The sequence below is a fragment of the Panthera onca genome, chromosome B4, assembly GCF_046562875.1.
Source record: "Panthera onca isolate mPanOnc1 chromosome B4, mPanOnc1 haplotype 2, whole genome shotgun sequence".
Taxonomy (NCBI): domain Eukaryota; kingdom Metazoa; phylum Chordata; class Mammalia; order Carnivora; family Felidae; genus Panthera; species Panthera onca.
In genome coordinates, this window is record NC_138345.1 from 36,750,952 (window position 1) to 36,777,422 (window position 26,471).

General features: G+C 39.5%; 1 protein-coding gene across 21 annotated transcripts in view; it reads right to left on the reverse strand.

Annotated features, from left to right (window-relative positions):
* The window catches only part of WNK1 (WNK lysine deficient protein kinase 1), a 161,886-nt gene extending 137,474 nt beyond the window's left edge, over positions 1-24,412 (reverse strand). For 11 of the 21 annotated variants that reach the window (XM_060658778.3, XM_060658784.3, XM_078450197.2 and 8 more), the window contains exon 1: positions 22,601-24,412. In XM_060658778.3, coding sequence (XP_060514761.2) covers positions 22,601-23,368 — 768 coding nt within the window. In that variant the 5' untranslated portion in view covers positions 23,369-24,412. The remainder of the gene's footprint in view (positions 1-22,600) is intronic. The other 10 variants (XM_060658794.3, XM_081796094.1, XM_081796093.1 and 7 more) reach the window with 3 other exon arrangements.
* Between the last annotated feature and the right edge of the window lie 2,059 nt (positions 24,413-26,471).

A 26,471-nucleotide genomic window follows, 5' to 3' on the forward strand; every position in this document is an offset into this window, starting at 1 on the left:
CTTCTTTCTCAAAGCACCCAGACCACTTACAAATGCCATAAAAGGAGGAATACATTGAGACCCAATTTTAACTTCACATACTTCAAACACCAGATTAAAAACTGAAGAATTATCAATTTGGTCTTTAAGTCACACACAGACACAACTTGGAACAATCCATTTTAGCGTGCACTACATGATAATTTAAAAGTTTGAAGAGAAGCATGTTAGCTTTTAAAACGCAAATGAAAAGGAAAAGAAACAAGAAAGATCCATACTCAACTTCCACTTCTACCATTTGCTGGTTATGATCTTGGCAAATTATTTAACTTTTACAGCCTTTTCACCTGTAAGATGGTGACTGAGTTGTAGATGTCACAAGAATTAGATGAGAACATAAGTAAAACACAGGACCTGGCCCATAAATAGTACAAAATCCCCACCCCTTTCTCAAGTCTTTCAAACACAAACACACATACACTTCAAACTTTTGACCAAACCTCACGTTAGACCCTAGAAGCAGTCAGTAATACAAACACATCTGTCATTGGGACACCTGGCTGGCTCAGTTGGAAGAGCATGTGACTCTTGATCTCAGGGTTGTGAGTTCAAGCCCCACACTGGGTATAGAGTTTACTTAAAAAACTTAAAAAAAAAAAAAAAAAAGACCCCACACCACAACTTGTTACAGTATGACGTAAATTTATTTTTTTAATGTTTTTATTTATTTTTGAGAGAGAGAGAGAGAGAGAGAGAGAGAGAGCATAAGCAGGGGAGGGGCAGACACGGAGACAGAGGATCCGAAGTGGGCTCTGTGCTGACAACAGCGAGCCCGATGCGGGCGGGACTCGAACTAATGATCCGTGAGATCATGACCTGAGCTGAAGTCAGAAGCTCAACCAACTGAGCCATCCAGGTGCCCCAAGGCAGAAATTTAAAGACAACTAAATTAAAAACTGTTCTGTGTCACAAGAAGCCATCTTACTTGATATGCTATTTACCTCATCACAGTAAATAATCTCTTGATTTACTCTCCAAATACTAATAAAGAACATAGAGGGCCACCTGGGTGGCTCAGTCAGTTGAATATCTGACTTTTGATTTTGGCTCAGGTCATGATCCCAGGGTTAAGGGATCGGGCTCCACACTGGGTTCCACACTGAGTGTGGAGCCTGGTTGGGATTCTTTCTCTCTCCCTCTGCCCTTCTCTGCCACTCACACTTTCTCTAAAACAAAATTTAAAAATTAAAAAAAAAAACACAAAAGCATGGAAATGAGAGAATAACCACTAATGTAAACTGTAAAGGTAAAATTTTAAACATTGAAGAGGAGCTAGGAAAAATAAAAGGATAAATATTAAAAAAAATCTATTTCCATGGGCACCTGGGTGGCTCAGTCAGTTGAGCATCTGATTTCAACTGAGGTCACCATTCACAGTTAGTCAGTTCAAGCCCCATGTTGGGCTTGCTACTGTCAGCACAGAGCCTGCTTCTGATCCTCTGTTCCCCTCTCTGCCCCTCCCCCACCCCTCTCTCTTTCTCAAAGATAAATATTTTTAAAAATAAAAAAAAAATTAAAAAAATAAATAAATCTATTTCCAGGGGCACCCGGGTGGCTCAGTCAGTTGAGCGTCCAACTTGGGCTCAGGTCATGATCTCACAGTTCATGAGTTCGAGCCCTGCAGCAGGTTCTGTGCTTCAGTGTGGAGACTGCTTTGGATCCTCTGTTTCCCTCTCTCTACCCCTCCCCTGAGATCTCGTGCTCTCTAAAAAATAAATAACATTAAAAAAATCATTAAAAAAACTTTTTAAAAAATAAAACAGAAATTTGGTGATTTTTCTAGTCAATGCATTTCTTAAAAAAAAAAATCTATTTCTGTGTTAAATTAAAATTTGTATCTTAACACTCTAGCAAAAATATGCCCAAAATGACAAACTAAGTTTTTAATATCAAGATCAGGAAGATGAGAAATTAGAAATTCACTTATTAACTTTAGAGGGAAGGCTCACTATAATTAAAAGTAACAGGGGTGCCTGGGTGGATCAGTCGATTGAGCATTCGACTTACGCTCAAGTCATGATCTCACAGCTTGTAAGTTCAAGCCCCGCATTGGGCTCTGTGCTGACAGCTCAGAGCCTGGAGCCTGCTTCAGATTCTATGTCTCCTCTCTCTCTGCCCGTCCCATTTGCTGTCTCTCTCAAAAATAATAAACATTAAAAACATTTTTTAATAAAAAAGAAAACAGAATGACAACATAAAAGAATGAGAAGACAAGCCAGAGGTAAATATTAAATAAACAGATAAAATATTTGCAAAAGATACATCTGGATAAAGGACTACTATCCAAAATATACAAAGAACTCTTGAAACTCAACAATAAAAAAACAAAAAAACCTTGTTAAAAAAAAAAAAATGGGCCTGTGACTTAACAGATACCTCACCAAGGAAGATACACAGATGGCAAATAGGCATCTGAGATGTTCCACATAGATCATTGGGAAAATGCAAATTAAAACATCAATAAGATACCACTACAAGCCTATGAGAATGACCAACATCTGGATCACCAAATCTCAAATGCTGGCCAGCACGTAGACAACAGCAACTCTTATTCATTGCTCATGGGAATGCAAAATGATACAGCCACTTTGGAAAACATGTGACAAATTTCTTACAAAACTAAATGTAGTCTTACCATCTGATCATGCTCCTTGGCATTTAACCAAAGCAGTAGAAAACTTAAGTCCACATAAAAATTTGCAACACAGATGTTTACAGCAGTTTTATCCATAACTGCTAAAACTTGGAAGGAACTAAGATGTCCTTTAGTAGATGAACGGATAAACTGGTATACTCACACCATGAAATACTATTGAGCAGTAAAAACAAATGAGCTATCAAGTCATGAAAAGGTGCCATGGAATAACCATAAATGCACATTACTAAGTGAGAGAAGCCTATATGGGGCACCTGGGTTAAGCGTCCAACTCTTGATTTTGGCTCAGGTCATGATCTCACAGTTCGTGGAATAGAGGCCCTCATCTGCCACATTGACAGCAAAGAGCCTGCTTGGGATTCTCTCTCTCTGTCCCTCTCCCACTCACAAACACACACACACACACACACACACACACACACACACTCTCTCTCTCTCTCTCTCTCTCTCTCTCTCAAAAATAAACATTTAAAAAAAGAGAGAGAGAAGAAAGCCAATCTGAAAAGACTGTGTGTGTACTGTATGATTCCAACTACGTGACATGCAGGAAAAGACAAACCTGTGAAGACAGTGAAAAGATGTGTAGTTGCTAGGAGTGAAACTGAGACAGATGAATAGGCACAGCACCAAAGATTCTTTGAGCAGTGAAAATACTCTGTATGATATAATAATAATAGATAAAAGTAATTATACATTTATCCAAACCCACCAAATGTATAACACCCTGAGAAAAAAGCCCTAAGGAAAAATTTGGACTTTGGGTAGTTATGATGTATCAGGGTAGGTTCATCCTTGGCTGAAAAAAGAAAAAAAGTACCTTTCTAGTCAATGACATCAATATGGAGGAGGCTATGAATGGGGGGAGGGGGAGTATGGGGTGTATGAAAAATCTCTGTACCTCTCAAGTTTGTTACAAATCTAAAACCACTCTAAAAAAGTTTAATGAAGGAAAAAAGAGAGTATTATATTGTTGACACTCAATTCCCAGCACTGATTTTCCAAAAATAAAACAAAGGACTATTAATTTTGCTTTGAAGAATTTGTGAAAATTGATTAGGGGAGAAAAGCACCTGAAAGTAGGCAAAATAAATCAAAGGATAGAAGACAATATATAATTTGTTATCAGGTATATAGGAGAAAGAATAAAATATAAAGCAGTGAGAAGTTTTTAAGATGATAGTATTGATAAAATAGCTCTCACTTGGGTCGCTGAAACTATACATGAACATATCTCTTTTGGAAAACAATCTGATTATAGAAAATATTTAAATGTTCATAACCTTAGAAACCAGTTAATTCCATTCTGAAATTTAATCCTGAAAAAAAAAGTCTAGACGGTGAAATTTGGCATATTAACATGTGTTTTGTTTGCAAGGCAATAGGTAAATTCCTTTCCCCTATTCCAAAGCCATTGTCTCAAGGTCTTTTGTGTTATTTTAGAACTAGCAGTTAGAAGACAATCCCCTTAGCTGTCTTGAGAAACCCCATGCCCAAAGAGAGAAGTTCAGCTGGCCTGTACTACAGAGAGAGGGGATGGAAACAATGAACAGCTGAAGAGGTAGAAACTGGGGGAAAAGAAGGGGCTTGGAGGATTCACCCAGATCAAGATCAATACACCTGGCCCCCACTGGGAGTGGCATATGGAAGAAGAGGATGGGAGCAGAAGTGAGAGTAAGAGAGAGACAATAATGTTAAGAACTTCGTTTTAAAAAATCTGCAAATGATCCTACTACCCAAAGTTCTCTGTAAGTCAGCCTTCAAAAGAACCTTCCAGGTTTATATAAATAGCATGTCATTGATAAGCAGTGCAGGTGGAAGACTGGAAAGCCCTTTCCTGATAACACTCTGGACTATGTGAAGCTATCCAAAGACTGGAGGAAGGAGGAGTTGTACAAAGGAATAATGACCAACAAAATTAGGTGAGGTCACAACACAACACATTAAATTTTAGTAAAATGGTAATATGGCATTTCTGTAAGGTTAAGACTCATGCGTACTGTATTTATGAGAGAAAAAATAATAACAATTGGGGGTAAATCATGATGTTTCTGCATAAGGAACTATCATACAGCTGTTAAAATGTTTATACTAATTCTTATGTTCTAATGAATTATAAAAGTATCATAAAATTATACATGCAGCAGAACATAGTTCCATGAGGGCAGGGAACTTATTTGCCAACTAAGATAGTACCTGGCATATAGGAGGAGTTTAATAAGTATCTGTTGAGTAGATATAAAACCCATCTTAAGGGAGAGAGAAAAGGAAAATATTCCAAACTGATACACTGGTATTGTCCTTTTAGTGAAAGACCTCTAGTGGGGTTATTTTTTGTTTTTATTTTTTCCTGTCTTCTAAAAGGTCTCTGAGTATATATTATTTCTACAATGGAAAAAACCAATTAGGAAGTAATTCCCTTTAAACTCATTAAGAATTTCCTAGATTTTCAGGGGCACCTGAGGGGCTCAGTCAATTAAGCATCAGACTTCAGCTTAGGTCATGATCTCGGTTTGTGAGTTTGAGCCCCACGTCGGGCACGAGCTCTGTGCTGACAGCTCAGAGCCTGGAGCCTGCCTTGGATCCTGTGTCTCCCTCCCTCTCTCTGCTCCTCCCCTACTCACACTCTGTCTGTCTCTCTTGAAAATAAATAAACATTAAAAAAATTAAAAAATTAAAGAATTTCCTAGATTTTGGTATGCTCTAGAATGGACTTAACTGAAAATTTCAATAAAGGAAGAAGATTTAAGTCATCTTGAGTGGGTAGGAAATAAAAAAAAGCACACTAAGGGTGTTCCCCCTGTAGTTTAGTCAATATACAAAACTAAACTTCCTCAAAGAACTTTCAATGTACTATTGAAGGCCCCTAATACTTGGCTCTCATAAAACTTCACCATCAGAGTCATGCTGTTCTAAAAGCAAACTATTGATTTAAAATATTCTGACCATGCCCAAGATCATCAGAGGTAGTGAATGAATTTTCTGCAAATCTCTGAAAAAAGGCTGAGAGTGAAAATATTAATCAGCTTTGGAACCATGAGTTTTAAATTTCTGTTCAGAGTGATCAAATGCATCAATGACCAATTTCCTAGATTTAGTTATAACTAAACGTTAGCCTTTGTGGGCCAAACATTCTAGTTGATTTTCTCTTGAGAATTAAAAAGAAATACATAGGCAAGGAGGAAGGAATTCAAGTGTTATATACTCTAAGATCTAAATGTTAGTTCTGAAACTGATGTCACAACTGCATGTGCAGTATGCAGTAGTAGTACAAAGTCTCAAAAACAATGGACAGTGTACAAATAATATGTATCTTTATCTAAAGTTTCTAATTTTTAACATAAGACACATTTTTTTCCCCTGTGAGGTAAATCAGGCAAATTATGCTAAGTATACAGAACAATCACCATTATGAGAACACATACCCCAATTAGGATTACAATATACAAACAGTATTTGTTGTTCTGATCTAAACACCTCAAATTTTTAAATGAGAAAATGCTTTTGCTACACAGTAAAATAAGCAAGCTACCACCACACAATCTGATCACACTTTATAAAAAACAAAAAATCAAACACAGAAGTTAGACTGTTAGAAATGGTAACAATACTTATCTGTGGATGAAGGGATTCACTGCAGGTCATTTTTGTTTCCTTTTTCCCTCATATTTCCTAATTTTTTAATGTTTATTTATTTGAGAGGGAGAGAGCACACAGGGGAGGGGCAGAGGGAGAGAGACAGAGAAACCCAAGTAGACTCCACACTGTTAGCACAGAACCCCACGTGCAGCCCGATCTGACAAACCAATGAGATAATGAGCTGAGCCAAAAATCAAGAGTTGGATGCTTAAACGACTGAGAGCCATGCCCGTCAAATTTCCTTATTTTTATAATGAGAATGCATTATTACTTCTATAAAATTTTTTCTTAAAAATCTTTTTTGTACGTGATTTAAGGATGGTTACAAAACCTAAGGTGGAGGGGCGTCTGGGTGGCTCAATCGGTTAAGCGGCCGACTTCGGCTCAGGTCATGATCTCACGGTCCGTGAGTTTGAGCCCCGCATCGGGCTCTGTGCTGACAGCTCAGAGCCTGGAGCCTGTTTCAGATTCTGTGTCTCCCTCTCTCTGACCCTCCCCCCCACCCCCCCACCCCCCCCGCCCCATTCATGCTCTGTCTCTGTCTCAAAAATAAATAAACGTTAAAAAAAAAAAAAAAAAGAAAGAATTAAAAAAACACAAAACCTAAGGTGGAAATAAATGAAGTTATAACTCAGATAACTTGAGTCAAAATCAAATAGCATTTAGCTCTAAACAATGGCTATCAAAAGGCTCTTATACAAAAAGGAAAGTAGGCTTTTGTGGTTATTAAATTACCATTTAGATTTTGAAAAGCACTGTCTTGGCATCTCAGATATTTTCTAATTTTATTAGTTAGAGATATTTTCACTAATCTTTTCACCCTTATTATTATATAGGACCAACTAGCCAAAGAATTAACTGGTTTGGAAAATGTTAACATAACCAAATAGGTGAACTACAAATAGTATCTCTTTTATAAGCAAATGATATAAAAAAATCAATTTAACCTCTTCCTCAATAGGATTAAAATATGAATAAGGGCACTAGATAGGTTAAGAAATTTAAGGAGACACAATGGCCAGAAATTATTAAAGAATATAAATAAAGCAGCAAGTTTACACATTCAGTATATATCCAAACATGCATTAGCAATTTATATGAAATAGACAAAAATACTTACAAATATTTCAAGATATGTGCAGTAAAAACTGACTTCTAATATTCTTAACAACAACTAAAATACTCAACAAGACCATAAGAAGTACCATTTCTGATATAGACATGCTGGTAAATAACAAAATACAAGATAATATTAAAAAAAAATTTTAATGTTTATTCATTTTTGAGAGAGACAGAGTGTGAGTGAGGGAGAGGCAGAGAGAGAGGGAGACACAGATTCAGAAGCAGGCTCCAGGCTCTGCACTGGCAGCACAGAGCCCGATGTAGGGCTCGAACCCACGAACTGTGAGATCAGGACCTCAGCTGAAGTTGGACGTTTAACTGACTGAGCCACCCAGCCGCCCCAAAATTTTAAAGACTAAATGCCAATTTTCATAAAATAATCAGGTATTAAAAGCATCACAAACCAAATAGAAAAGACTTAAACCAAATTTCTCTGTTCAGCAATAGCAAAAGAATTATGGTTTGTAAAGGGTGCTAATAAAAGAAACCACAAAAAGGAAGGTGCTAACATTTTTTAAAAGACTATATATAGCACATTTAATTTACTGTAGCATCAACTCTTCCACAGCATTTTATTTTAACACAATCACAGGTGGCCAACAGAAATACAATGTGAGCTACATATGTAATGTTAAATTTTCAAGAAGCTACATTTAAAAAAGTAAAAAGAAACATGAAATTAATGTTTATTTCCTCAATATATCCAACCATGATCATTTCAACATCTAATCGATTTTTTTAATTGGAATATTTTAACTTTGTTTTTTTTACTAAGTCTTCAAAATCCAGTATGTCACTTACACCTGCACATCTCAATTTGGATGCTGAATTTTCAACAAAAAAACCTTAGAAAACATTAATACTGAATTTGATATTATAAGTCATAGAAGTTATCTGCATTTATTGGGAATTATTCTGAGTTTCAGTGAGATGATTACTGTAATCTTCTCCTACAATTTCAAAGTAAATGCAAGACCGTTTGTATCACCTATTTTCCTTTAAGGTTAAAAATTGCATCATATCCCCAAAGCAACAACAGAAAGAATGTGAAAGTAGAAATAGTAAATTAATTTTAAAAGGATACTGCTGCCAGAGAGGAAGGTATTAGAGGAAAAGATGGCAGCTCTCCTACAATGAGAAGGGTGCCAGAGGGGACTTAAGCCTAGAGGGGCTAAGAGATTATATTCATACTCATATTTTTACTCTCAACACTTCTGACACCAAATGCGTGGTTTTTCACATGATCAACAAATGTTTCAATTTTCTAGAATTCACTCCTGACACTAACACCTGAAATGAGAGCAAACCACACAGATTAAGGGCTCAGTCCCACAAAACTGCCCCCACTTTGGATGCTAGCTGCAAGTCCCAGTATAGCTGCCACCTATACTTTTGACCAACATGCTATAAATCAGGCGTTCCCATGATGCTCTCCTCAGGTTTGATAATTTGCTTGAGTAGCTCAAAGAACTCATAAACAGTTTACTTACCAGTTAATTCTAAAGGATACAATCTTGGAGCAGTCAAATGGAAGATACCTAGGGCAAGAGATCATTCCGGAAATTCCAAGAGGTTTAGGAGCTCTGTCATGAGCCAGGGGCAAAGATCAAATATATATTCCTTATTATGCCATTTCTACATTAACATGGACTATGCAAATTCGCCCATATATTTAGCATGATGAGAAACAAGTCTCTCACTACTGGAGAAGGAAAATATACTTGGAGGAAAAACCATAATGAACTCCATGTTGAACTGGAATTAGATCTATCATTGTGAACCCATGGTTTCCAATGTATACAGACAACTCTATATATATACATATATACAAAGAGGACAAACAACTATGTACACTTATAAATATTTCCTAACTCTTCACTAAAAAATCTGGAAACAGCAATGCCCCAGTAGCCATGAGCACACCTGAACTTAGACGCTCCTTTCTGAATTCCATTCTATGTTCCTTATATAAGGAACCTGCCTCCATTTCTCCAAGGGCCAGTGTGGGGAAAGAACATCTTGTACAGAAAGTAAGGATATCACCAAAAAACAATAGGGACAAGTCAACAAAAGGACACAGAAAGCAGCTCTGGCCTATCTGGGACAATTGTTATGTTAAATATTTCATAGTGAAAAGGTTTTTTGAGGCATTACAGTACCTATCATATAAATACAAAAGGAAAAAAAATCCTGTTGTGCAAGTTAGCTAAGTACTGGTTGTTAAAAAAGCCATCTTTATTTGTGAAGAGGGTTAAGGATGACAGATGTTTAAAGCATTAAAATAAGATACTCAAGATCTCCTACAATTTCAAAGTAAATGCAAGACCGTTTGTATCACCTATTTTCCTTTAAGGTTAAAAACTGCATCATATCCCCAAAGCAACAACAGAAAGAATGTGAAAGTAGAATGTCGATAAGACCCGTGAAAGCCTGTAATAGTGGTATTTATGGCAAATATGGAAGTTTCACATCTGTCCTTGCAAGGATAGAAAATAGTTAAGATTCTTATCACAGAAATCAAAGCTACACTTTAGCCAACAAATGCTTATCAGCAGAGTATCACTATGACCCCCTCCCAACTTATATCTGGGGGTGGGAGAGGGGTGCGGTATCTGTAGAGACAAAGGTGTAAATGCAACACAAATAATTTGCCCACCAAAAATAATATCTAAACTAGCACCTCTATGTAGTAGGGTACCTGGTCAGGCAAAATTAATATTTAGTTGAGAGTCTACCATTTAAAAATTGTTGGTGGCTTTTTTTGTCTAGGCAGAAAAGAGCCATGCACCTGGGAGTCACCTTCTTTGCTCTGGGAAGAACCATTTGAGTGGCCCTTTTCAATCATGTAATTGAAGCAAACAGATATCTCTTGCCCTAGAGAAGTTACACAGCAGGCTCTATTTTTGACTTGATAAAAGCATCCCCACCAATAATATTAAATACTACTGAGTTAAGGGGCACCTGGGTGACTCAGTCGACTTCTGCTCAGGTCATGAACTCGCGGTTTATGAGTTCGAGTCCCGCGTCCGGCTCTGTGCTGACAGCTCAGAGCCTGGAGCCTGCTTCGGATTCGGTCTCCCTATCTCTCTGCTCCTCCCCTGTTCACGCTCTGTCTCTGTCTCTGTCTCTCTCTCTCTCAAAAATAAAAATAAAAAACATTAAATAGTACTGAGTTAAGAGAAAGTGTGTAGAAGTATGCAAAAAAAAAAAAAAAAAAAAAAGGCTAAAAAAAAGTCTTTTGGTAAACATAGGGACTCCAAGACTTTCCTTTTTAAGTTTACCACTATCAGAAATTCTGACAGACTTAAATGACCCTGAATGAGGTCCACTGGCAGGAAAATTTGCCCCATCCTGAACATACACAATAATACAACATACCTTGAGGGAAGGGAGAATGAAAGCCTAAACCTCTGCTTGGGGATGAAAGAGGGATGGGTGATTTGTACAGTACATTGCTGAAGCTGGAAACCTCTACAGACCTAGCTACTCTAACTAAAAAAAGAATGTTTTGAACAATCTGCCATAATTTGAGGCAAGATACGCTTACGTGGTTTGCACATACTTCTGTGCCCAAGTATGGATTACCCCTGGTATATAACAGGGTAATTGTCTGACTTCAAAGTACCATTTTAGTCTAAAGAACATCCAGGAATCCAGGCCTATGGGATGATATATCAGTCTGTGCTAGTGGGTACATAGGCAAATAATAACTGATACACTTTAAGAATTTTATTAAATTGTTAATACAAAGTCTTGATATTTTCAAGAAGAAAATCTCATTATCTGTAAATCTTACTGGAGGTGAGGTAACATCTTATTCCCCTAACAATGCTGAATAAATTATTCATTCCAGAGGATTTCAAAACATAATTATGTAATTTAAATGAGATTTCTATTTGGAGTTCATACAAAAAGAGAGTCAAATCCTTATCAACAGTATATGTAATATGTCAAAGTAAACAGTGAAGAGAAGGGAAAAAAGATAACAAGATTAAAAAAAAATCAAGGGGGAAAAAGTCAATTCATACTATCAGTATCAAGAACTAAACTAACAAACTATAATGTCAATCTTCAAAGTAAATAAAACTAAGTCCTATGGAAATTATACAATAGCAATTAACATGTTGATCTGTTCATTAAGTACTCCAATATCCTTAATTCTGCTTTCCTGGTTGAGTAAAAATAGCATTGATACCTAACAATTTTGGAAATTTAGAAGTTTAATTTTTACTAACAATGTAAAACTTGAAAATGAACAATCTTTATACATAGAAGTTGCTAAAGACCATTGACAAAAATCCTAACAATACTATAGCCATTCAATTTGTCTCTATTAGATAGAAATTTAATACACATAGACCCTTAGAAACAATACTGCTTCACCTTAAATACTTAAGTCTAAACAGAACATCCTGTGATAACCAATGAATGTAAATAGCATCTAAAAAACTCTGAACACACCCAAAAGTTAATTTTAAAAAATCCTGCCATCTCCCTCCTTATAGAGCTACATGTGTATACTGGCTAAAAGGCCATTTAAGTAGAGATTTATTTCATGAAGTGAAAGTATATATAAAAGGTGTAAGATGCTCAACAATGAATTATAATTGCTAAATAGAGCAAAAAGACTTAGAATTCCACTAGGATTCAACCTCCCCATCCTGTTTAACTGAAGTATTCTGCAGTTGGGAAAAAACAAGGTATGCCATGATCTTAAGTTATTAAACCTGAGTTAGTTTCCTCAAATATAAAATTAAGAATATATTTTCCTTGGGGTGCCTGGGTGGCTCAGTCGGTTAAGCATCCAACTTCAGCTCAGGTCATGATCTCGCGGTTTGTGGGTTCAAGGCCCACACTGGGCTCTGTGCTGACAGCTGGGAGCCGGGAGCCTGGAGCCTGCTTTGGAGAGAGGGAGGGAGAGAGGAAGGGAGGGAGAGAAGAAGGGAGGGAGAGAGGAAGGGAGGGAGAGAGGAAGGGAGGGAGAGAGGAAGGGAGGGAGAGAGGAAGAGAGGAAGGGAGGAAGGGAGGGAGAGAGGAAGGGAGGAAGGGAGGGAGAGAAGGAGAGAGGAAGGGAGGGAGAGAGGAAGGGAGGGAGAGAGGGAGGGAGGGAGGGAGGGAGGGAGAGAGGGAGGGAGAGAGGGAGGGAGGGAGGGAGGAAGGGAGGGAGGGAGGGAGAGAGGGAGGGAGGGAGGGAGAGAGAGAGGGGGGAGAGAGGGGGGAGGGAGGGGGGAGAGGGAGAGGGTGAGAGGGTGAGAGGGTGAGAGGGAGAGAGGGAGAGAGGGAGAGAGGGAGAGAGAGAGAGTCTGCCTGTCCCTCCCCCGCTTGTGCTCGGCTCTCTCAAAAATAAACAAAAAAGAAAGTATCTTCCTTGTACTATTGTGAAAATGATAAATCTTTAACAATTATGGGCATGGTACTGTGCCTGTCACAAAAAAGAGCTCTTACTAGCTAGCTATTAGTAATTATCAATATATTTCTAGATTAATTAACAAGGAACACTTTGCAAAAAAGGCCTTAGGAAGTTATGCAGTATTTAGGGTTTTTGTTGTAGAATGGTCCATTTTTACCACAACCTAGAAACAGTAGAGTAATTCAGGATATTTCTTGCAATAAAAATTTATTTGAAATATGGCTGTTTCCTCAAGAGACACACAAAGATGGTCATTTCAGAGAGATGGCTCACTTATAAAGTATGTATCACCACACTATTATGTAAATAAATATAACATGCAAGCCAGAGATTATAGGAAAGAAGCAAACTTTGTTTAACCAGGACATTATTCTCAATGCATAAGTGAATATTCTGGATACCAGTTGATAAATTGCATGGTGTATGAAAACTTACTTAGATTAAATGTAACTATCCACAAAGAATAACCAAAACTAAAACAACTAATTAGCTTAGGACAGACCCTTAGGATGGATACTAAGGCAGAATAAGCAGACAAAAAAGAGATACTGAGGCAGAGAAAACAGACAAAATACTGTATTTCAATGCTTTAACTTTTGAAGACCTTTCCTTGCTTATCTATCCATCTCATCCTTGATCATGCCTTCTACTTAGCCAATCTTTCTTGCCCCGTACTCATTCATACTTGTCTAAAGAAATGGCCTAGTCTTCCTACTGTCTCTAGTTCTTAACCTTCCTCAGCCATTCCCTTAAATCCACTGCAAATTTCCTATTCTGAAACTGTAGGATCACCAAATATCTGGAGCAAATGTGACATAATGTTTATCTTTGTTAATTCTGCATGTATATGTGTTGTTTGTGATAGCATCCTTTGTACATCTTTTCAAAAAAAGGATGGCTATTTTTACTTTATTAATACAGAACACATTTTAAAAATATGTAACTTAAGTTATAAAAGCACCACACTGTATATTCTTTATAGTATATAAATTATACCTCAATCAAGCTATTAAAAACAAAAAAAAAACCCACACACAATTCAACCCAGATCTACATACAGCACATTCCAAAAGAACTTCCCACAATGATGGAAATGTTCTTTATGCCATCTAATATGGGAGGCACGCATGGCTTCTGAGCACTTGAAATGTGGCTAGTGCAACTGAAACACACAGTTTTTAAAACTTATTTCATTTTAATTAAGTTAAATAACCATAGGAGGCTAGTGAACAGTACATAAATCTAGGATGTTACCAGTGTTATATCTACCCCTACTCACTTCTCTCTTAGATAATTGCAAATTTTGTTGTTAATGACTTAACAGTCAAATGCAATAAACGATTTCAAAAGCCTAACTAATCTCTACAATTCTTTTTTAGTCCTTCTAAAATATATTCTCCAAAATTACTACTATGCAAATTGAACTTCTCTGCTATATTCCTTTCTTAAAATGTTATTACCTTGATAGGGGTATATGGGTGGCTGTTGGTTAAGTGTCCGACTTCAACCCAGCCCAGGTCATGATCTCGTGGTTCGTGAGTTCCAGCCCCACGTCAGGCTCTGGGCTGACAGCTCAGGGCCTGGAGCCTGCATCAGATTCTGTCTCCCTCTCTTTCTGCCCCTCCCTCACTCATGCTCTGTCTCTCTCTCAAAAATAAATAAACATTAAAAAACTTTTTTTAAATGTTATTCCCTTGAGGGGCGCCTGGGTGGCTCAGTCGGTTGAGCGTCCGACTTCGGCTCAGGTCATGATCTCGCCGTATTATACCTGGGGATATGGGAATATGGGTATATCCCATATTAGATGGCATAAAGAACATGATCTCAGGTCTGTGAGTTCGAGTCCCGCGTCAGGCTCTGTGCTGACAGCTCAGAGCCTGGAGCCTGTTTCAGATTCTGTGTCTCCCTCTCTCTCTGCCCCTCCCCTGTTCACGCTCTGTCTCTGTCTCAAAAATAAATAAACGTTAAAAAAAAAAAATTAAATGTTATTCCCTTGATATTGCCATTCTTCTATTTAGTCTAACCCCTGGGTTCTTTCTTTCCTTTGCCCACCCATTTTGCCCTGGGAAAATTATTCTCCTCTGTCTTGTCCTCTCTCCCTCCCTCCCTCCCTCCCTCTCTCTCTCTCTATGTATGTGTGTGTGTGTGTGTATATATATATATATATATATAATATATATATATCCCCTCCTTAGATGAATTCATTTACTTGCATTATTTCAGCTATGACTAACACAGACATTTGGGAATCTACAGTTATATCCTGGACCTATGCTTTGAGCTTCAATAATATATCCAAATGCCTACTGAACTTCTTCACGGAGGTTTCACAAGTACCTCAGACTTAACATGTCAAATTGAATATATATCTCCACAGGCTTTCCCCTCCCCCCAAGAACAAAACCCGTAATTCTTTCTTATTCCCTCCCTCACCTGACAGCACAATCATCTATCCCTACCCTTTTATCTCCTTCATTTTTCCTCCAAATTGCCAATTCATCACTAAATCCTAGATATTTTATCTCCTAAATATTTAAAGATTATACTCCTCTACTTCCGCCCTCATTCAGGCCATAGAAATCTCATGCTCATACCCCTAACTAAACTCTACATATCCTTTGTACTCCTTAAGTCCACTCTCCACAATTACCACTAGGCAAATCTACCTAACTTCTTTGCTTAAAATTCTTTAGTTACTCTCCACTGCCTATACCTGAGTATTTGTGTGGGAGAGGTGTGTGAAGCATTCAAAGAGCATGTAAATATAAATATAATAATGATATCTAGAAATTCTTCAGCATGTTAAAGAGATGATCTATTGCATTTCTCAAAGTGACCTTAATCCACAATGACCTACCAGTCCAAGTAAGGAGAGTATCCACAAAGATATACCAGGTTATTTAGCTCAAAACTATTAGCCATTAAGATGATCTTGTCATTATTCCAAAGAAACTTTTACTTCTATTAAGAGAAAATGTACATATTAATAATGATTTGATTTACTAATTAGTTTTACCTCTCACTGTTTGGTTTATATATTAGTTTGTGTTTGATTAACATAAGACCATCCACCATGCACATACTGACAAAAAAAGACATCTGTCTCTGAGAAGCTGAACTTTGGCTACATAAAAGGCAATTATTTCTACAGAAATAATTAGTGTGGCTCTTCTTAACTAACCTGAATATGATGATTATATCAAGTAGATTTCTAAACACTCTTTCTTAAATTATTATTTTTTTAATGTTTATTTTTGAGAGAGAGACAGAGTGCAAGTGGGGGAGGAGCAGAGAGAGATGGAGACAACAGAATCCGAAGCAGGCTACAGGCTCTGAGGCTGTCAGCACAAAGCCCAACATGGGGCTCGAACTCATGGACCGCAGATTTCTTAAGAAAGCTTAAATTCATAGAGAAACTGTATTATTTGCTTGTGATGACAAACAGCTTAACTGAGGATTCTTTTCCAAAAATCATTAAACACATTCATTTAGTATAGCACACTTAATATGTCTATCTTGAAATGCTAAGATTCAAGTCGCAATACCAACAAGTAAATTCTTGGGGCACCTGGGTGGCTCAGTCAGTTAAGTAGCTGACTTCAGCTCAGGTCATGATCTCACGGTCTGTAGGTTCAAGCCCCGCGTCAGGCTCTGTGCTGGCAGCTCAGAGCCTGGAGCCTGCTTCTGATTCTGTGTCTCCCTCTCTCTCTGCCCCTCCCCCGTTCATGCTCTGTCTCTCTCTATGTCTCTCTGTCCCAAAAATAAATAAACGTTAAAAATAAAATAAAATAAAATAAAATAAAATAAAATAAAATAAAATAAAATAAAAAAAAAAAAAAGAAGAGCTTCTGGCAATTTCTCTTCAGTCTGAAAAGCTGCTCCCCTGTCTTAAGATTTAATACAATTCCTAAAGTAAGAGCCAAAAAGTTCTTAAAACCCAACTTTAACTAAGAAGTTTAAAATATTCAACCAATTTGTAATAAGCAATAACTTATGGCCTTTCAAATTGGATTTTTTAAAGCACCATCATCCTTTTATTGTCTGTAACACTTTACAGTTTTCAAGCACCTTCACATAGTTTTCCAGTTATCTTCAACAATCCAGTTAAATCATGTTACTAATAAGTCAGCATTACAGATTAAGTTCCTTACTCAGGTCAGATAACTGAATAACATAGAACCCAAATGTTCTGCCTTCGAAGTCTTTTCCATTATATGGTATTGTATTATACTACAGTAAACTCTCCAAATACAAGATTAGAGAATGAGCTGTGGACCAAAGAGAGGAAAGTATGGAGAAAACATCCCTGAGATCTACAACTATTTTTAACTTAGAAAAGAATATAGTATTTACTAAAGTATATTGAGAATGAACTTATACCTTCAAAGAGCTCAATGACTAGTGAAGTAAACAAAGAATATAAACAACTTCTAATCAATCTGAAGAATACTGTAAGAATGATCCCAAAAGGAAAAAGATCTTAGCAAATTCTGGAGGGCAGTAATTCAGAAAGGCTGGCATTTGAGAAAGTGACAGGTCATGAAATTACAAAGTAAGGCAGAAGACAGGTAAAGCTAAAGAATTTCAAAGCACTGATAACAACATGTTCAACCCCAAAGTTCCCCCTGTAAGAGTGACAGCCAACAGTAAAGAGTTTTGCTACATGATTTTTCAAATCAAACAAAATGTTCACGGATATCCTCAAAAAGCGTAAAGAGATGCTGTATCATCACAGTTAATACTTATGTGCCAGGTCCTCCCACAAATGTTTTACATTTATATTAATTCATTTAATTGTCACAACAACTCTATAAAGTAGGTACTCTTATTACACTCCATTTTATCGATAGGAAATTGGCCCAAAGTTGCCCAAGGTGACACAATCATTAGCTGAGTCAGGATTTGAATTCAAGCAGTTTTTTTTTTTTTTCCAGGCAGTTCTTATTTACTATATTATACTGCAGAAAAATAATGCCCTCTTCAAATCTAAATTCAGGCGGTGCATGCTAAGTCTCACATATTTCTGCCCACTACAGTGGTCCTGTTAAAAAAAGGAAAAAAAAGAAAAGAAAACCAAAAAAAATCCTCAAATAGGGGCACCTGGGTGGCTCTGTCAGTTAAGCGTCTGACTTGTGATTTTGGCTCAGGTCATGATGGACCTCAGTTCGTGAGATTGAGCCCTGCATGGGGTTCTGAGCAGGCAGTGCAGAAGCATGCTTGGAATTCCCTTTCTCTGCCCCTCCCCTGCTCACACACTCTCTCTCTCAAAATAAATAAACTTAAAAAAAAAAAAAACTCAAATAAAATGCAAGATGCTAAAAATAAAGAACTGATACAGCAAAACCTAATAACTATTAATGAATTTTTTCATGTTATACTAACATTTTCAGAAATTATAATTTGAGCATAACTACTCTTGCTACTTTTACAGCTTCATTTAAAAAATCTTAAATCTATATTAGAAAACCCAAATAACAGCTTTAGAATGATTTCTGAAAATGAGAGCCCAGTTTTAGTTGAATGTTTCCAAAGAGATTAAGTAGAATGACTTTCAAATGACCAGGATCATGCACTAAAACCTGAATGTCAAGAAATGAACTCAACCACCAGATAATAATAGAGTCCCCATCTGTTTGTTTGTTTTTTTAATGTTTATTTATTTTGAGAGAGAGACAGACAGAGTGTGAGCAGGGGAAGGGCAGAGAGAGAGAGAGACAGACACACAGAATTCGAAGCAGGCTCCAGGCTCCGAGCTGGCAGCACAGAGCCCCATGTGGGGGCTCGAACTCACAAGCTGTGAGATCATGACCTGAGCCAAAGTCAGCTGCTTAACTGACTGAGCCATCCAGGCGCCCCAGTCCCCATTTGTTTTTGACAAAAACAATCTTCCACTAGGAACAACTGTGATACTTAAGATGAGAAAAAAGGTAAATAACAGAAAAGGAAAACATTCAAACCCCAAAGATTAAGTAAGAAATATCACTGAAAAGTCAACCTAAATATAATTCTCAACACCTGTACCACAAAGGTTACTTCCTACAGCAATAAATTTACATACATTTTAAAGCGTATCTTACCTAACAAAATTATCTTGTCTTTAATTCTATTCTGTATTATTAGAAGGGAAAAAGGATTACTTCAAACAAGTTACCAATCATTCCTTAATTTGCATAACAGCTACATTTGTGTTATCTCAATTTTGTTTATACTCATCAGTTACTCTGAGGCTTTAAAACAAACAAAACTCCAAAGACTATTCCCTGAAATCTTGTTCCTGGGACTGAAAATTACTGCAGATTCTCATCCTGAAAAACACGGAATTTGGCACAAATGTAAAAAAGGGCAAAAAAAAAAAAAAAAAATCAATATTCAAGTGGAAGATTCAGTTCAATAGGTTATTTTAAGAACTAAAGCAAAGAAATAAGTTATGGTTTCTTAATCACAAACCACATCACATTTCTGCAGCATTGCTAAACTTTTCATAAAACATTAATAACACCTGTATCAACTATACTTCAGCTTAAAAAAAAAAAAAGAAAATTAAGTCCAAAAAAACCTCATCACATACTCATGATACTCATGATGAGACATAAGCCTTAATTTACCAAAAAAAAAAAAAAAAAAAAAAAAAGCCAGATAAAGCCAGCACTAAGTACACTGGAGCTTAACCAAGATTTATGATTTGACCTCCCCTTCCAAGTAGATCTGGAAACAATCTTATCAGAATATAAAGTGAATATATCAAGTTACCAAGCGAACTCTATTTAGAAGCAATTTGGGGAGAAAAGTACTTAAAGTAACCAAAATCATTCACAAATCTATGTATAAATACATTTTCTTTAAAAAAGTTATGCTACATTTCTTAAAAAAACCAAGATGTCTCTACAGAAAAGCAATAAACTCTGCAAAGTTGGGCAATAACATTTTCTGACCAAGGCAACAGAGTACTAAAATTAAGGCATGTTATTTGCCTAATAAAATCAAGTAAAGAAATCTGCAGCTTAAAAGATCAGTTATCAGCTAAGATCCTGTGGTATCAAAGTATTACCTAGTATTATTTATTAGGAATTGATACTTGCATACTGTGACTCTTAAAATTAGCTTGACAGAAACAAGTTTGATTTATATACCACATTCACCCATTCTCTATCCTAAAAAGCCTATTTGTACATTTAAATTGATAAAATCAATACTCTAAACCAAATCTGACAGCAACTTCCACACCAAAATACAACTGCTTCATTTGAGATGTACTAATTAGCCACCTACTAAACTACAAAAGCTTTAACATTTCCCAAATCATTAGATCCTAACCAGTTTAAATTTTATTCTTTACCAATCTATGCAAGTCATCTACCTGCTCCATGATTTCAGGCTATTTATCAAATAAGTAGCTGGGCAGAATAACCTAAGATTTCTTCCAATTTTAATACACTATTTAACAACTGAATACAGAATTTCTGTCTTCCTCCAGAAAAATATGTACGTTAGAAGTATACATTTAGTGAAAAAGGCTTTCCTTTCTTCCCAATGCTTTAGTAATTTAGTAATGCATTATTACTAATTTAGCATTTAGTAATAATGCTTTAACTTGTATCCAAAAACGAAAACTCAAAACTAACCTAATGAATAAGTTATTAGGTAAATGTACTGATCAAAAAACCAAAAATACTGTATAAAACATCCTGGGGCTAGAAAAATCATATTTTAAAAAACAAAATGAAAAATTGCATAAACAGAGTCAAATGACATAAGGAAGTTTCTAAACCAGGGTACCACTCAGTGAACTAGGATTTGGTTCTGCAGCCAAATCCTTAACTGATTTAAAAATAAGATGGTGATATTATATATAAGGATATCAGATATTCTTTAATTTGACCATGCCCATGTCTAGACAGAGAACAAAAATCCAAAAAGCCATGAGTTCAAAGAAAAACTGAGAGGACAAATTATGACATTAGGCAAATTGAGTTTTTTTCCACTGTATCATTAGTTCCAAGATAAACTATCAAAAGATTACCATTGATTAAGGAAAACACAATTATATTCTGAGAAGTCTTGAAGGTTAAATAATTGAAACTAACAAAATTAGTCCATAAAGTGATCAACGTTTACTTGGGTCCAGTCTTAAGAAAGTAAGGTAACTAATTAAAAAAAATATGTATCCAAAAGGTACCTATTCAAATATAAAACCATAACAGAAGAATAAAATCCAGGATCAACAGTAATAGGCACCCCTTGTACAAGAGAAAAGTGTCTGTATGTAGAGAATAAACGGAATTTTTGCCTGTAAACCAAAAGGAATCAGACTTAAGTTTCTGAGGATGATCAACAGGAATAAAGTCATAGTTTGACAAGATTTTTTTTTAAAGCTGCACCCTTTCCAATACAAATCACCATAAAACTGAGTTCCTTTTATTTCACAATGCCTTAGAAGTTCTACACCATTTATGTAAAACTTAAGAAATTATTATGTTCCTAAAGAAGTTGTCAGTTTTTAAGTTCACCTCCTTCCACATGTTAACTTCCCTTCACATTTGATATGGCCTTGGTCATTTGGAAAGTGACATTCAAAGGGTTAAGTATTAACATATTAGTTAATGGATAAAATAAACTTCTAGATTATTGTTATTTTCATATCCTATTTTGGTCCATTTTTTTGACAAGAAGAATATGGATAACAGGCATTTTCGTGTATAATGTATCTAACTTTTTCACTCAGTGGAACTCTGCTTCTTCCAATAACCTATGTTCACTTCCGGACGAGGAGAACATTCAAGCAAGCTGCTGTAGGTCAAGCAACAAGTTACCCAAACCTAGCTATTTAAACCTAGAATATATCTGTCAACCAGAATGACACACCATGATTTACCCCATGAAAACCTCTCTGAGAGGTTAAAAGCAAAGCACCGTGAGTCCTTTAGACTCTCGTAAAAGTTTGGCTTAAAAACCTTTCATAACAAGTTTAAAATAACAATAGTGACATTACAACTCTAAAAGCACTTCTATAATTGTACATGGGTTCTTGTACTGTTCACTGTATAGAGAACGGACTGAAGACATACTAGTTTTAATTAACACTGTCAGATAACTGCCAGCTACCAAAAGGCTTAAGCTTCATTCGGTGGAACAATATCAAACACTTACTGTACCTTTCTAGTCCCGAGGCATTTATTCAGAAGAAAATCTTTTTTATATAGTTTATACTAAATGCCTGTGCAATCACCAACTAGGATATATCCAAAGTAAGGTCATTCGTGAACAAGGTCGTTCTTATTTTAAAAGTACAGCCTGATGTCAGGGATGGAAACGCGCATGTAACACACCAGGAGCTCAACAGTGCAGAGCCTCTGATGAGATGGAAATGCACAAGGCAAGAAGACTCTGTACTTTCCTAATTCAGAAACTTTCCCACTAATTCCGAGTTTCCTGCCAGACACTAAAACAATAACAAGTAGGTAATGCATTTGTACTCAGATGATTTTCATCACTCCCTCTCCAGTATCAAATCTCTTTGGCTACCAATAATTCTTACCCTACGTCGGGTACCCTAGGTACATGCACAAATTCTAGTTTCTATCTCTTGCAAAGTTGGTACTCCTCGCCCCGCCCCGTCCCGCCCCCAGCCCCCGAGCGAACAGTTAGATAATGACTTGTAAAGGATGAATTCGATAAACTGGCTTAACCAAGCCAAATTTAGATCCAAACCACCGAAAGATAAAGAAGTGGGGCTATACCTGCAGTTCACACCAGGCGACCTCCACAGTAGTTTCAGTGTCGAGACCTTTGTAGACGGTCTTAAAGGAGCCTCGGCCAATCTCGATGTCGAATTTGAGAAAGCGGCCATCGTTGGACATTCCCACGGCCTTGGTCTCCAGCTCTTCGATGTCATCCTGTTGCTGGCTCCGTTCCTCCTGTGGTTCCTTGGCGCTGCCGCCGCCGCCGCCGCCGCTGCCACTTCTGGCCGACGGAGGCTCCTCTTTGCTCCCCACATGGTTGGGCTGGGAAACTTGGCGGTCTCTGCCGGTACTGCTGGGGGCGGTCGCGGCTACAGCGCCCGCGCCGGCTGGCTCCCCGGGGGCGGCAGCGGCGGGAGGCAGCTGAGCTACCTGGGCAGCGGCGGTGGCGGTCAAGGTCTCCTCGCGGTGGGGCTCCGGCGGGGTGCTCTGCGGAGCCGCCGTGGAGACGGCGGGCTGGGGGAGAGAAAGGGGAAGGCCGGGCAGTTCCAGCGCAGTGGCGTTGGAGTCGCAGATGACGCTGCGGCGGAAGAAGCGGTGCTCAGTGGTGGTAGTGGTGGCGGCCGCGCCACGGCTGTCCTTGTCCATAGTGTGGCGGCGACGCCGGTACTCCTCTGTCCGGCCAGTTCCGGCGTCGGGCCCCGCGCTGCCCAGTTTCTCCCCCACCGAGGAATCGGAGCTGGAGCCATTCTTGGGGGAAGGCGCCGGCGGCGAGAGGAACAAGGAGCTCGGAGTGCTGCTCTGCTTCTCTGAGGCGCCGCCAGACATGGTCGGTCCGCTGGAGCGAGGCGAGCGGGCTCGAACTCGTGAAGGAAGAGAAGGCGAGGGGCCGAGCCCGAGGAGCGGCGGCGGTGTGCGGGTCCGCTGCGACTGCTCCCGCCGCCGGCGGGTTCGGATCCACCTGGACGGCCGACTCCTCACTCAGCACTGACGAGCCGCCCCGAAGGAGACGCGGGCCCCTGGGCCCAGTTGCGGCGGCTGATACGGCTCACGAGGCGGGCTCGTCGGAGGGCGATCGAGGAGCTGAGCCACGGGGGTTAGCGCCTCACGGTCCGCATCCATCCTGCGGCGAGAGATGGCCGGGAAGGCTGGAGCAGCGGAGGCGCCGCAGTCATGAGGGGCAGGGCAAGGGGCCGGCACCAAGTCGAAGCGGATGCGGCGGATGCGGCGGCGGCTCCAGCTCCCCGCCGCCGCCGCCGCTTCCCGAGCTGGGCGGGCTAGGCCCCGGGGGCGGCGGCAACGCGAGGAACGGACGGGCGCGGACTCCCGAGCGGTGGCAGCCCCACAGCCGAAGAGAGTGGGAGGGGCAGAGGAAGGCGAGGGAGGGCCGGCCGGGGGCTCCCGGTCAATCGGTCGCCTCCTCCCACACGCGCCCCCAGCTAGGGGGACCAGTCTCACAGGGCGCCCATCAACCGGACGGGAAGGGCCGACGCCTCGAAGCCTCGGTGCCTGAGGAGCGGGCCCCCCCTTCCCCGAGGCCTCCCCGCCCGCCCCGGGCCTGGCAAACCCTCGTCTCCTCCCGGGCCGGTGCCGGGGGCTGACGGAGGGAGGGAACGGTGGGGAGGGGAGGGCCGCTCACCGCGGGGCCCGAGCTCCGCTGCTTCTCTGGGCCGAGAGTAGAGGAGACCGAGAGGACTGGGTGAAGGGGGTTAGGGAGAGGAAAGAGTAGTCACCCCCACCGGGCGCCTTCTGTCACCGAAGATGGGGGCGCAGAGTGGCCGAGTGTGAAGAGCCGCGTCCGCTGGGGAAACTCTCCGCGCTAAATGGCGCCGGGCGTCTGAAGCCTCCACACAGCCCGCTCGGACCCCGCCCCCCGCCGCCCGGGGCGCCCCACCCCCACCCTGCTCTCGGGGCTCTCGCGCAGGCGTGCTAGTACCGAGGCTCCCTGGGACTTGTAGTTTTGGCATTAGAAGGATGAAAGGGACTGAGGACGAGGGAGCCTACGACTCCCGTGATGCTCTGTGGTTGCTTTACCCTGATGCCTCATGGGAGTTGTAGTTTTCTTTGGAAACCGCCCCTTCTGGAAGGCTGATGGGAGCGTCTCGGTGGGTCGCTAAACCCCATCCTTAAGTCAACGCTAGCTAGGAAAATCATTATTTAGGGTTTAATTTGCGGGGAAGGGGAAGGAAGAAAAAAATGAAGAGGGAGGCAGGACGAGAGGAGAGACTTCCATCATGCTCCGTTGAGGCGAGAGAGAGCTAAGAGGTTGCCATGCAATGAAGGATGATCTGTTGTTCATCTTTAATGGAGAGAGCCGCAGTAGCGTTGACTGTAGGGGTGTGGGGATGGAGGAGGAAAGCAAAGCAAAGAGAACTAGAACCTGAGCTCAGAAAGCCGGAGGGGCTGAAGACTCCCTCTGTGGGGTCAAAGAAACTTTGTGAAGATTGTGCATGGGATTAATATTGGTTAAATGCGTTGGGGAAGGAGACGGGGAGTATTACCTCTTATCCTCTTCCCTTCCATAGCCATTAAGGCCACATTCTCAGTTCCAGCTCCAAGACAGATATTCTGATTCTCAAAGACGGGCTGCTCTCCTGAAAGCCAGGATTCATAGCGAATCCTTTGCTTTGCCAGAAAAATACTAACGGTGCGGTGGAGGGGAGAATCCGAGAAAAGATACAGATCTTTGCGTCTTTTACCACAAACTTGGGAGAGCTGAGTTGACTTTTGCCTATGTAGTCGGTTGAGCTTAATTTCCATCTTTCGTTTGCTTGGAGGCTTAGTAAAACAACATACCCTTTTTCTAGAGGTGCACGAATGTACATGTGTAACTTATTCCGCGGCTTTGGACATAGAGGAAATCTGGATCTATGTAGTTCACAGTAATGGAATGCTTTCCTTGAAAGCATCCTTAGGCTCTCTGGACCCCTTTGCTCCTAGCAACTACTCAAGATTGTACAGGTGATGAGCACCAGGGGGCACCAGACAGAGTGGGAAAAGCCAGACCCGTCAGATGGCAATTAAGAGTCTTAGCCCACCGGGTGAAAGCGGGAGGATCTTAAACGTACGCAACCGCAACATAGCGTACACAGGCTCCTGCCTCTCCGCAGGCTCCTGCCTCTCACCAGCGCCCACTATAGAGCGAACTCAGAAGCACACTTGCTAGCCAAGCACCGCATTTGGAATATGAGTAGTTTGAAAGCAACTTGACAAGATTCCTTAGCGCGAGTTTCCTAGGAAAGGCCCACAGGTTACCGGGATGAGCTCCATTTCATCGGATATGTAAAATAGTTACACTATTCTTCAATATTTTCTCAAAAAAGTACACTTTCAGGTTTACAAAAATTTGGTTTTAGCAACAAGGGTTGCTAGGTTTCATGAAGCTAACAAACTATGAACATTTTAAAATATAAATTCAGTGGGGGTAACTAGAGTACACACTGCATTGTACCCAAGACCCTTGACAATCACGCCTTATCAACATGTTTTTTCAACAACAAACAACTAAATTCATTGAAAGTAACTTAATTAACTTGAACTAAAGCCACCCTTGCCCACAAGACTGCTCCTACTTGTGTAACGTTAGCTTTACTCTGAGAACAGGTACAACTTTAAGTTGAATATAACCATACTGTGTACAATGGCATGTAGATTTAAAGGTTAAACTGTTTAGTGTGTATATTTTACTACAGACACTTACTTGCTGGGTTTTCTTTTTAATGCCTATCAACTTCTAATTAACAAGATATTTCTGTTACTCATTACTATAATATCCCTAATAGTACTTTCTCTTTCTCTGTCATTTCAATTATTAAGTAAAGAATTGTTCCCTCTATAATTCATATAAAACATCACGTGGCATAAATAGAGGTAGCAGAAAAAACTCAGGATACAATGGACACACTAAGCTCAGAGATTTTTAGCTCCTGAC